This window comes from Saccopteryx leptura, chromosome 1 (assembly GCF_036850995.1).
Source record: "Saccopteryx leptura isolate mSacLep1 chromosome 1, mSacLep1_pri_phased_curated, whole genome shotgun sequence".
Lineage (NCBI taxonomy): Eukaryota > Metazoa > Chordata > Mammalia > Chiroptera > Emballonuridae > Saccopteryx > Saccopteryx leptura.
This window is the reverse complement of record NC_089503.1, coordinates 116,201,266-116,215,093: the sequence shown is the minus strand read 5'-3', so window position 1 is coordinate 116,215,093 and position 13,828 is coordinate 116,201,266. Positions and strand designations below refer to the sequence as shown.

At 34.3% G+C, this 13,828-nt stretch overlaps 1 protein-coding gene and 1 non-coding gene across 5 annotated transcripts in view; both read right to left on the bottom strand.

Annotated features, from left to right (window-relative positions):
* Window positions 1-13,828, bottom strand: part of CDH12 (cadherin 12) — a 979,368-nt gene that overhangs the window by 151,456 nt on the left and 814,084 nt on the right. For all 4 annotated transcript variants that reach the window (XM_066374045.1, XM_066374074.1, XM_066374064.1 and 1 more), the window contains exon 5: window positions 6,683-6,977. In XM_066374045.1, the coding sequence (XP_066230142.1) occupies window positions 6,683-6,977 (295 nt within the window). The remainder of the gene's footprint in view (window positions 1-6,682; window positions 6,978-13,828) is intronic.
* On the bottom strand, window positions 4,065-4,140 carry TRNAS-GGA (transfer RNA serine (anticodon GGA)). Its single transcript has one exon. It is a non-coding gene; the product is annotated as a tRNA-Ser (tRNA).

Below are 13,828 nucleotides of genomic sequence, written 5' to 3'. Positions count from 1 at the left end.
TTCATGACAGAGAAGTCTGAGTACTTGTGGGCAGAGGGTGGGCTTTGGTACGCAGACTATAAGAGAATCCTTAATGATCCCAGGTTCTGTGTATTCATGGTTCTGTGTAAACTTACTCCCTGAAAGTGGGCTGAACTTACTTTTAACAGTCAGAATATAAAAGAAGAAATGGGATGTCACTTTCAAGATTAGGTTATAAATAGATTGTGGTTTTGATCAAAGATATTTTGTCTCTATTGCTTTTAGATACATGAAGAAAGCCAGCTACCATGTGGGGTAGTCCTTCAGAGAGGTCCATGAGGCAAGGGACTACATGGAAGAAAATTTCTGCTTCCTTGTAATTATGTATTTAGACCAGACCATAGCCTCAGCTAATGGCTTGGCTGCAAACTTTGCAAGACTTTGAGCCAGAGGTGCCCAGTGAAGCCAATCCTGGATACCAATAATCCTGTGAGAAATAAATGCTTATTGTTTTGCATGGTTAGGTTTTGTGTTAGTTTTTATACAGCCATTGGTAACTAATACAAAAACTATATTAAGTAATAAAAATGAACACCATTAATAGTGGGAAAAACCCAAATCATGTTTCACCTGATAAGATACAAAATAAATACTGCATTTCCTTTGTCATGTATCAAATAAAATTGCAGAATTAATACATGAGGAAACATCAGAAAAACTTAACATGAGGAACATTCTTTAAAAAAGAAGTGGCAGCCCTGGCCATTTGGTTCAATGTTAAAGCATCTGCCTGTTGTGTAGAAGTCCTGGGTTAGATTCCTGGTCAGGGCACACAGGAGAAGCAACCATCTGCTTCTCCATCTTTCCTCCTTCCCTCTCTTTCTCTTCTCTCCCTCTCTTCTCCTCTTGAAGTCATGGATCAAATAGTTTGAGCAAGTTGGCCCTGGGTGTTGTGGATGGCTCCGTGGCCTCACATGGGCTCGCCTAAAGCGCTAAAATAGCTCGGTTGCCACGCAATAGAGCAGCAGCACCAGATGGACAGAGCATCAGTAGGGGGCTTGCTGGGTGGATCACCATCAGGAGCATGTAGGAATCTATCTCTGCTTCCCTGCCTCTCAGTTATTTTTTTTAAAAAAGGCCAGAAATCTTTAAAACTGTTAGAGTTATAGAAGTCAAGAAAAGATATGGAACTATCCCAGACAAAAGGAAACCAATACGTTATTTTAAACTTGAACAATTTGTTGTATATGACATTACTGAAGCATTTCATGAAACCTGAATGGGGTGTAAGGATTAGATTGCAACAGTGCATTAAAATTAATTTTCTGACTTTAAGGATTATATTTAGATTATACAAGGAAAATGTATTTATTTGTAGAAAACAGCCAATATTCTGGTCTCTCACCTCCTGACAAAGACTCTGGTTATGGGACACACAGAAATCAATGATAGGTTAACCTGTTCCTACTACACTACTTGAGCTGCTTTCTGTGATCATGGTTGACTCACAGGAATAGAGAAAAGATATGCTTTGCTTTGTTTACCTATGGCACTTCTGTAAAAGCAAGAAAATGTGAATATTTATATATGTTTCTGAATAATAATAATAATAATACAAATTAATGCTAAGTATAGTCACAGTCTTCCTGTTCCCTTCCTAGAATTGGACTATTTAAGTATGACCATATAAGAAATATTCTGTTTAATAATCTACTCCAATCTCTACCAAAATTTTCACCTTAGCATTTGTCCTCAAACTTCATGTAAAGCAAAATAAAATTTGTGTTAAGAAAACAAGGGAACAGCCCTGGTCAGATAACTCAGTTGTGTAGAGAATCATCTCAATACATCAAGGTTTTGAGTTCAAAACCCAGTTAGGACACATACAATAATCAACAAATGAATGCATGAATAAGTGTAGGCAAAAACTGATGTTTTTCTCTCTCTCCCTTTTTCTCTCTCTCTCCAATCAATAAATAAAAGTTTTTTAAAAAAGCAATCAAAGAATGCATGTTAATAGTTTTATGTTGTTGGGTTTTTTTATTTGTTTGTTTTTTAAGCCAGCAGTGAAATTTCTTTAGGTATACCTTGCTTTATTGAAAGTTATTTTTTTACATCAGTGAATAAGACATATTTATTCTTCAGATTTTTTTTATGATTTGATAACCCATTCTCAAATTAATATAGTAAATATAATATAATAATATAATATGCATTCCAAAAAAAACCAGCTCAACTGAGATAAAAAAACTAAATTTAACCCCTTCAAAAACATTTTAAAAATCACTAACTCAAAAATAAAAGTTATAATTAATTGCAATTAATTTCATTTTAAAGACCCTGGGACTGATTCCTACTTTCTTGATACACAGGGATGAAGTTTTCATATAAAAATAAAGATCAAATAGTAAATAACACTCCATGAACTTATTATAATAATTAAATAAAATAGAAAATAGAAATCTCTAGTTAAATCTTCTGGCCCTTAACTGTTGCTCAGAAAAAGGTAGGTCTTATTATATAAATTATGATTCAGAATTGACATCTACAAAATGTGTCATCAAGACCTGGTTACCAATAACCCAATCAGCTGCCTCAAAATGGCTTAGCTTAGGCAGAGGAAGATACTACAAGTATGAATATGAATTTAAAGATGTTAAACCTGTCAGCACCCTAGGAAAAATAACTTAAATTGCATACTCTAGTGATGTACAATTACCAGATATGGAAGAGGGCACGTTACTGTAATTCATTGTTATTCTAGTGATCTTAAAGAATTAAGACCATGTTCATAAGGACCAAATTTGTCTCCAAGGAGTAACACTGAGTTGGGGAATATCAGGATCATTAAATAATTTCCTTAGGTCAGAATAAAAGCACTTTAACTATAAATGTCACTTCCATGGCATATTGGATGTCGCATAAGTTAGTAAAGTGACCTTTCTCTCAAACAATTCATAGATTCACTAGAATTTTCTTCAGCTTTCAAGAACTAAATATATTCCATTGTCATACATGTCTTAAATGTTGATTTCCTTCTGAAATCTTTGCATACCCTACTCACCGCCACCTCCCTTTTGTACAGTTATGTTTTTTATAATTTTCACTTTAGTTAATCTTCATTAAAGGTTAATTGTTCTTCATGTTTTCAGTTGTACAATTCATTATTGGTAAAAAGATATTTGTCTTATAAACTTTATTTTGATGTTCCAATATTGTTGATATTTTATATTAAAAAATAAGCTATTTCATTATATCTATTTTTAGACTGCTCAATTCTTCTCTTTCATTAAAATTGAAAACATTCTAGGCCTGGCCAGCTAGCTCACCAGTAGAGCGTCGGCCTCACGTGTGGAAGTCCTGGTTCAGTTCCCAGTCAGGGCACACAGGAGAAAAGCGCATTTGCTTCTCTACCCTTCTCCCTCTACTTTCTGTCTCTCTTTTCCCCTCCCACAGCCAAAGCTCCATTGGAGCAGAGTTGACCGGGGTTGAAGATGGCTCCCTGGCCGCTGCCTCAGGTGCTAGAATGGCTCTAGCTGCAAGAAAGCAACATCCCAGATGGGCAGAGCATCGCCCCCTGGTGGGCATGCCAGTTGGATCCCGGTCCGGTGCATGCGGACATCTGACTGCATCCCTGTTTCTAACTTCGGAAAAATAAAAGAAAAAATTAAAAAAATAAAAACTTAAAGTGTTTATTTAATTAATTATAAGTGAATAAACAACTAATTTGTCTTTATTTTCAGTGATTTTTAGAAACAGACACGTTAAAGCAGTGTTGAAAAATACTGCATTAAAGTATTATGTTTTTTTTGTTGTTGTTGTTTTTTTTCTGAAGCCAGAAACGGGGAGAGACAGACAGACTCCTGCATGCGCCCGACCGGGATCCACCCGGCATGCCCACCAGGGGGCGATGCTCTGCCCCTCTGGGGCGTCGCTCTGTTGCGACCAGAGCCACTTTAGCACCTGGGGCAGAGGCCAAGGAGCCATCCCCAGCGCCCGGGCCATCTTTGCTCCAATGGAGCCTCGGCTGCGGGAGGGGAAGAGAGAGACAGAGAGGAAGGAGAGGGGGAGGGGTGGAGAAGCAGATGGGCGATTCTCCTGTGTGCCCTGGCCGGGAATCAAACCCGGGACTTCTGCACTCCAGGCAGACACTCTACCACTGAGCCAACCGGCCAGGGCTAAAGTATTATGTTTTAAAACTATATAAAATCAATAGTTTCACCAATCATTTGTATTTGAGTAGAATATATTAAAGCTAGTCATTGTAGTCTCGTGCCAAAATATTCCCACAAAATATAAAAAATTGTTTTTAAAGTGACTGAGAAAGAATTCACCACTTTTGATAGAGTAATTAATTATTCTTTGTGATTTCTTGTTTTCTTTTTGAAATTTAATTTAATGGGGTAACACTATAACAATAACACATAGATTTTAGGTGAGCATCTTCATAGTATTTGAACTGCTGATTGTGTTGTGTGTCTATCACCCAAAGTCAAATCATTTTCTATCACCATATATTAAATACAGATATTTAAAATTGACTGTGATTTGCTGAAACAATAGCTATACTGCCCAATATACTATGGTGAGCTCCATCTGGTCTTGACCAAATATTATTTTGAAATTCTAAGGGAAATCATACAAAGGCAAGAATTGACTAGATGGGGTTTGGGGAAAGATAATAAAGAAAAGAATAATTGTTAAACAAAGAGACTTAGAGCAGTGAAGCGTGTCTATATGGTAAGAGGATGTGCTTGGCAATGGAGTTCACTGCTCTGGGAACAGCAGTATGATGCCTGCATGGATGCAAGTTGGTTTTGGTTAGTTCCAGGTTGGCCATGTAAAAGCAAAAACAACAAATACTGCAAATATAACTGGGTCTGCTGTGTTTTTTGTTATATGCGTGTAGGTGGGATTGTGGGAAAAGGCAAAGTTGGTGCTTGGTAAATATTCATTTTTAAAAATGTAATTTGCATGTGGTATTTATACTGTTTAGTGTTTCTTTGAAAAGAGTACATTATGCAGATGCAGTATATTTTTCCATAGATCATTCTGCTACATCACAGCAGCCCAGAATACCATGTCTCACTCAAGAGTGTACAAAAACTATTTTGTTCTCTCACCTATCACTTGCCTGATTTTCAGGTTTGTTTCCTCAGGCACTAGAGTGACCCCTTTATTTAAGGGCTCAGACTCTGCAGCTACTCGGAACAACAAAAGACTTAATCGTTTATAAGGGAATTTTTTAATACAACAAAGGGGTGTGAATTTTTGTTTTAAGGATGTAATTTGGGTAATAAAGTGTCATTGAAGTTCATGAATTCATATAAATATCTCCAATTTTTATGAAGTCAGCACTAGGCTAAATCGTTTATTACTGAAAAGCATTGTATTCTTAAAGGCCATACTCTTTCTCAAAATACATTTCTTCCCCCCCCCCCCCCGTAAAATCAGAGCACAGTTTTCTAAAATTACTCTTCACCATTTTCAGGGTCTACTTTTCTAAGACATCTTCCAGTTGTGTAACTAAATCTCTAGCAACCATAGAGGGCGCCATAAAGAGGCAGCTGAGAAAACGTAGCAGAAACTGAGTAGTAATACATGCAGCCTTGGGCATGCACACAAATATAAGTGAACTACTCTGAGCTAATTTCTCAGGTCAAGGAAGGAATATAGTCTTTGAAAGCTTAGTGAGGTGACAGACACAATTTCAAGTGCATATATGGTCAATCCATGTGACAACTCTTATAACCCGTAACCTGCTTCTGCCCGCAGAGTACTCTGCAACTTCTTTGTGTGTCTAATATGGCTGTTAAAGCAGCAGAAGCCCCCTGAGGAAGTCAGATGTAGGAAATATTAACAATGTCTCACACAGGAGTTTCAAGTTGTGATTTGGAAGTGATGAGTAACTTTATCTTGCAAATATGCTAGAAACTGAAATTCACTTTTTAAAAAAAGGGATTTTAAATGGTGATTGAGAAATAAACATTATAATTTAAAATTGTTATTAAAGCTGGAATTGTTAACTCATCGACCTTGGAATAGATATGAAAGATTTTGTAAAATTTGGTTATTGTTGAAATGTAAATTTTATATTATTATTATTGAGAATGATAATGATACTATACTTAGTTATAAGATTATTCTAATAATGACTGATTAATGGTATTTGTTTCCTAGAGTGATGGCTTAACTACTATGGGTGACCTATACCCACAAGGAAAACTAATCATCCTTCTGGAATCTCCATTGAAGCCACAAAGATGCAATTCTTTCCCCCTTTCTGCAATGCTTTCAGGCTCAGGTGTGATACATGTTTTGGATAATTTACTTTTAGCCAAGAATTACTATTGGGTATTTGGTGAGAGTGGTGGCTACCTCCAGCAATGTTGGTGTCTGGAATTGTAATGCCAATATCAGTACAAAGTGAATTTTGTACTAAAAGTACAAAGGAATTCTGTGAGTTAAGAAAAATGTAAAGATTGGAAAAAGTGAAGAATATAATATATCCTAGGTATTTCTGTATCTATTTATATATTTTGAATGAAGTAAAAAAAAAAAACTTAAATAGAAAGTTGAAAAAAATAAATGAAAATAATTGTATCCTCTGCAGTGGAAGACCAGTCTTCTGGGTTACAAGTAAGATGCTTACATCAGCCTGCAGAAAATAAGTGTGAAAAAGTCTTGTAGCAACTGATAAAATTCTGGTTTGTTTACTCACCCACAGGAGACATTTCTGGGACACTAGCAACATACGGTCCATCCAAAAACTTAGGCTCATTATCGTTAATATCCTGTACTTTGATGATGAACTCTGATTCAGGTTCCAGGGGCTTCCTGGTTTCTATGTCCACAGCCTGAGCACGAAGAGTGTAGAAAGGTTTTTCTTCTCTGTCCAGGCTCCTTATTGCGTGAATGTCCCCTGTAGTTTCATCAATAGTAAAAACGGTGCCAGCGCCATCTCCTGAGAGGGTGTATTTAACAGTGCCCTCTCCCTTGTCTAAGTCAGAATGGAGCTTTAGGGGGAGAGAGAAAGGCGGGAGAGAGAGGAGAGAGAAAGAGAGAATGAAGACCATTAAAAGAATTGTTCTAGGTTAAAAAGCCGTAATTGCAGTACACTTCTTTTTTTTTTTAATCAGGAAAGTTAAAAATCATATGATGCTTTTTTCACTGTTTGTTTTCATTCACCAACTTTTTTTTATTATAAACATTTTAAATACACACAAAAAAACAAAGTTTGAATGATTTATGGCAAACACATGCCTATCACAAACACTCGACCATTCACATTTTAATCTACTTGACTTATCAGAGAGATGGATGGCATATCTGTTCTTCGTTTCAACTGTCAATCTATTTTATGTGTCAATACATTGCAGTGATCAGAAGCATAACCCCAAATACAGAAGCATGCATAAAGACAACTATTTTGAACATATATACCTATTTACTTCTATACTTTTGAGGATAAAATTTTTATAACACATGCATAAAAATGAAGTGTATCCATTGTTTAATTTAAAGTAATTCTAATTACAATAAATTTGCTCAAAAGTACCAAATCATAAGTCCTCCAAATATCCTAAAGATAGAAATCAAAGACCTGAAATTTGTGGGAGATAAGGTAGAGGTACTCAGAGAATACTGAGCCTTTTCATTGTAAAGGAGAGGAGAGATTTGGCAGACGGGGGCAGCTTTGTTATATATGGTACAGTTATCTCATTTTAACAGACTGGTTTTCAATGAATTGTTCGATATTACTCATCCAAATGATGGATAGTATCACTGATTATCCTTTTCAATTCACAGACAAATGGCATGTCCTAACATATTTTATAAATTTGCAATCTTAAAGAAAAATTTTGGACTTGTTAATTTTTTTTGAAGTTTAACACATACATAATTCACTATTATAGCATGAAATGGTATACACATAAACAGCATAATGAAGAGGAACAAAGAGAAGAGAAATTATCATCGTGATACTGCAGTTCAGGTTTTTCAAATGGGAAACCAAGAATTAATGAGAGATAGACCTACTCTTGGAGATCAGTAAATTATTCAAATAAATAGATAGGTTTACAATAAATTATATAAATATTACCTTTTATGGTATTCTTTAATAATATGTATACTAATAAATGTATTTTATAAATATATAAATTGAGAGTTTATATAAATTTATATTCTTATAAATATGTCTTATTTTTTATTCAGTTGTTTGGAAATGTTTTAAACTACTTTCACTCATTTGGGTACAACATTTGATTTCAATGTCTAAGTGTTTGTATTTAAAAGCTCATTTCAATCAACAGACCAGTCAAAGGAAAAGTGTTAAACTTTTAAAGTGCTCATCAGCATTTGAGCTGGGCTTTAAAATTTGCAGACAAGCATAGCTCTTTTGCAAAATTTGGGGTATAAATGAGTTCTGCTTAATGTTTCAACACAAAAAAAAAGCTTTGAAAATATTTTAAGTTACATGAATGTCTTTTTACATATAAACTTTCTGTATTAGTATTAGTAATATCAAAAAATATAAACTCAACTGTGGCTACATCTTTGCCCTTAAACTCCGCATTCTGGGTTAGGTTCAGTAAGATAAAATTATACTTCAAATTTATGTTATTAAAATAAATGTATTCATTTTGTATGTTTGTAATGTTTGTATTGATTTCAAAATTTGTTCTTTAAAAGTTTCTGTCTACTTTATTTAAGTCTAAGAAAAATGCAGTAAGTGATAGGAGGAAGCCCCCCCTCCCATCTTTATAAACTGCTATGAGGCATAGGAAGTTTCAAGCGTAAAATCAAGCTGTAGATAAATCTTCTTAGAGCTTAGGAATTTCAAATTACAAATTTCAGCTATACTATTAAAGATATTCAATGCACTGGGTATTGCTTTTGCTTTCAAATTTATCTAAAGATACGAGACAGGGAAAAGCTCAATGCAAAAGCAATGACTTTATAAACTGGATCCATTTTGCCAACGGCTCAGAAAAATATGTGGTAATATTGTGGTAACCAAGTGAAAATTCTAAATAGGATTTTTTCAATGTGATCCAAGTAGTTACCAAAAAAAACTTCACTTAGCTAAAATCAGAACTGTTTTCTTTTCAAAGTGATGTAATAAAAAAGCAGATGTGTTTTCAGCTCTATCCAAAATCCAAATTGAATTCAATTGTTGCTACTCCTTCCTCTTCCACCTACTTCTTCTCATCTAAATCTGAGGTTTGTAGAGATTAAGCTTCAAAAATATATAAAAATATGTTAAAATTTGATCTGAAAATGAACTTAATTAATGTAAAACGTTTGAGAATATTAGAATTTTTATAGTGGCTCACTGAAGGATAATACCTTAAAGGAGATCACATCAGTAACAAGCATTGAAAAGCAACAGTCAGAATTAGTTATTCGGTGTTGATTAAGTCGGGTTCATGGGAGACTAGCTTAAACTATACATGTTTTACCTACAATCAATTCTAATATTAAGTAAATGATTCTGACCTGATGTTAGGTATTGTGGAATTTTTCATACCACATATCAAGTAATTTCAATAGAGAATGTTTAAACAAAAGTGAAAATCCCCATCAGTATCTTACCTAGAGAAAACTTCTTTGAACATTTTTATACACTTTTATTTATATATACAGATATATAAATAAGTGAATATAAATATATGTATATATTTGAAATGGTACACAGATAAATATATTCATGTTTTCTTATATTCATTTATATTTTCTGATTGTATGCATACATATGCATGATATTTAAAAATAACGAATGAGTTAATACTTTTGACAACAATATACTATAATAATTTTTCAGTATTGTTTGAAATTATTCAAAATAATTTTTTAACATCTATACAATATTCATTTAAGGAAGTCAATGGGTTTTGCTTAACCCTTTATAAACAATGTGATATATGTGTATCCAATATATGTATGTTCTACTTTTACCTCAATATCAAAACCGTAATGAGTTTTCTCAAAATTATGAAACTTGAATGATTCCAGAAATTGATCTCTGTAGATTTTTTTAAAAGTCTTTCAGCAAGGGTACTTAATTTAGGCTTAGCTTCTACTACAAAGCTACTTTTTAGTTGGTTTGCATTAAGAAGAGAGGGAAACAAAGCCTTGATCCTTAGCTCATTTTTTAGAGCATCGTCCTGATATTTCTAGTCATAGCACATACAAGAATCAACCAATGAGTGCATATATGTAAGTGTAACAACAAATTGACCTCTCTTTCTTCCTCTCTTTCTCTCTCAATTTCTCTCTCTCACTCTCTTCTCTCTCTCTCTTTCTGCCTTCCTCTTTCTCAAATCAATAAATAACAATTTTGCCTGACCTGTGGTGGCACAGTAGATAAAGCAAAGACCTGGAACACTGAGGTCACCGGTTCCAATCTTTGGGCTTGCCCTGCCAAGGCAGATATGAGAAGCAACTACTATGAGTAGATGCGTTCCACTTATCCTCCCTCTCTCTTTCTCTCTCTCTCCCCCCTCTCCAAAATCTCTCCAAAAAAAATAATAAATAAAAAAATAAAAGGGAGAAGGGTACAGAAGGAAGATTCCTGTGCTTTGGCTTATCTTTGGGTTGGGGTTTTAAGCTACCCGTGCAACAAGCTAATAATTCCTTTAAAAGTATTTAAAAATAACAGCAAGCAATGTTTCTTATTTCAATTAGTTTTAAAAAGCTGTTTCTGAGTAGGTGCTGACTGTGCTGACTGACTGAAGCAGCCAACTCCAATAACCCTGATAAAATCATCTTTTAGTATTGACGCTTAAGATTTGTCCTAGAAACAGAGTTCCATAAATGATGGATGTAGAAATTCGCGGTGTCCAGGCAGTTGTTTTGTGGAAGCGGGGTTGTTATTTTCCGATGTTTTCCAAGTCATCTCAGATGGAGCGTGAAAATGAGATGCCAAAAGAGGCTTAAAAAAGATATTGAGGACTAGCTTCGGAGTGTAAGTGAAACTGAATTCTAGTGCTTAAAAAGTTTTGAGAAAGCTAATGTAAATTTAAGTATTTACTAGCATCTCTCTGAATATATTTTAGAAACTGCTGCACGAAAGAAAGAATTTATTCTTCTTTTCCCTGGGTTGAAAAGTGCACATAAGAATAGAAAATGTTTTTTATATTGCTATGTCCAGCAGTGGTTTTATTTTCATTTGCTATTTGCCAGGATAGGGGGTGGTTACTAGGCAGGGGGAGGGCATGGGGTTTGCTGAAAGGAGAAATTGTTTTATTTACATACAAGATGTATTCAGATAAACTTGCAAAAGTGAATATAAGACAATTTTCTGTGAGTTTCTTTGGCTGAAATAATTTCATTATGTACAAAACAAATGACTATTGCTAGATTCTCCTTGGTGGGCTTATAAAATCCTTAGTGTTTCCTTTTTTATAGTTGCTTAGTTTCCTGTTAACTCATATTCTTTTCTCAGGAACATCACAGTAGCCATTGTATTAGCTGCAAAACCATTAGATTGTTTTTAACGTGTTGTTTATTGACAAAAAAACCCCCAAAAAACCACTAGACCTGAAAATGATTTATAACTCTGTGTGAATAATGGTATAATGCATAATTTCTCTCATTCTGAAGGCACTGAATGCTCTAGAATATTTGACATCTATTCCGTTCTACTCCCAGAGGGGACTCATTTGTTCTTCCTAGCTTGATTGTTGCCATTTGAGCAAGAGGAATACTATTTTACAAGGTTGGGAATTCCCTTCAAGAGCCCAATGTGAGCTGAGAACTCCCCTGCCTGGGTTACGGACCCAAAGCTATTTATCACCTGGAAAGATTTCAACTTTCATTTAAGAAAGTAGAAATCCATTTTAAAAAGGCCTACATTCTCCCAGAGGTAAGCCAAGGAAGAGCAAAGAAGAACACAGGCTATTTGCAGTGCTTAGGAACAACAAAAGCTAATGTCTTAGAATAGATTATACATCCTGTCATAGAAAAGAAACAACAGACCCAAAATGCAGTCACTTAAGTTAAGTCTCACATAAACAAAACCAAGTCAATACTTAACCTCATTGCAGTCTCAGCCTGTCTCAGGAATATAACCTTTGACTAGTCATCCTGAAATTACCTGGGCAGCACTAGAGAGATAATCCACCAAACAGGCCCTTTCTTTCCCCTTAAGAAGGTGACCTTGCCTGAAACAATAAGTACTTTGTTAATAATTTTGTTTTTCTGTCCGTTTCCGTCTTTAAAAACCTATCCTTTTCTACAACTCAGCAGAGCTTCTTCCCATTTGTTACATGGGAAGCTGCTAGATTCATGAATCATTGAATAAAGCCCATTTGATCTTTCATTTACTAAGTTGAACTTTTGTTATTTAACACTGTTAAAGAAAAAATATACTGTTCACCTTATCTTTCAACTCTTTTTGTCCTTGAATATTACTTATGTGAGGGGTATCCTACATTTTTAGATTGTCATATTTTACAACTTTAACTCACTCAGATTATATTATATCATTTGAGAGTACCACAATATATTAATACGTATTTCTGTAAAAGTGTGCAAAGTCACTGGCATGGTGCCTGGATTTGCAAGAAAAAATATGGAAGGAGAAGATTAAAATAATTTCTTTCCTACATTTCCAAATCTAAAGAATATTTTTAAAGAGCCATATTTTAGGTAACAAAACATTTCCAGACAATAAACTATTCTGATCAAACTGTCAATAATGGAATCTGTATTTGTAATATAAGTAAATTTTATGTATGATTTCAAGTGTGGTTATGTTATAAAGTAATGTTCCACTGGGTTTATGTAGAGACAGCAAGTCCAAATGAATTTTTAAGGAGTTTTATTAAAGGAGAAGATTTATTAATATGCCGGCCGCTTATGACTAACACGGGGCATAGCTGACCCAAATCGTGCGTTCAGCATATAACCCTGAGGCAGATTATATACCTTTGATCACACACAAGTTTGAGGGGAAAGGAGGAGAAGGGGAAGATGACACAATTCATTAGCTAGCTTATAACATTTGTTTATAGGATTTATAAAAAAATTCCTACATATTAAAACTTATAAGGTAATATAATAGCAAAAAATGTTGTTTTACATATTAAAAGACATTCCCAATTTCTTTTTAGTGTTTATTTTCCATCCCTTTGTCTAGAGGTATATACATTAACTATGCGCCTCCAAGGTGGGAAGGGAGCCTACGGGGCGCCAGGGGATAAGAGTTTGTGAATGGCCATTAAGGAAAGGAGAGGAAAAGGAAAGTCCTGCCTATAACCCTCCCTTTCCCCTCTTCATCTACAACACAATGCCATCGCCATCCTGACCTGGTGTTAATCACACACAAGTATAAAAACCATATTTACAAAATCTCTCTGTATGCTTAGCCTAAATTATAAAATGTCCTTTAAGCTTTCTAGTAAAAAGGGGGTTTTCTACACAGTATGTCTCTGCAAACCAGGAAATTCCCACATTCTTTTTCCCTCATTCCCTACAGAAAGGAGAGGACAAGAAACCTGACTTTTTCTCCTAAAATATCAATAATAATTTTTGAATTTTTTGGTATCTTACCACAGTTATTTGTTAGAATATTAAGTAGACTAGAATGTTCTATTCTAGATTTAAGAAAAATCCCCAAAATTAAGGGTCATTAATAATATGATACATTATTACAGATAGGTATTTGTTAACTTGTCATTACTAGTTACTATTTCTCCATATTCTTATTTTTATTATTAATTCTTACTTAATATCAGTCACCATATAATAGGTTTTATAAACTTTATTTAATTCTCAAAAAAATCAGTGATATAATAACATGATAAATCTGATCAAAGAAATCTTTTTAACTATATTATAATAGTTCAAAATTTAAAATTTA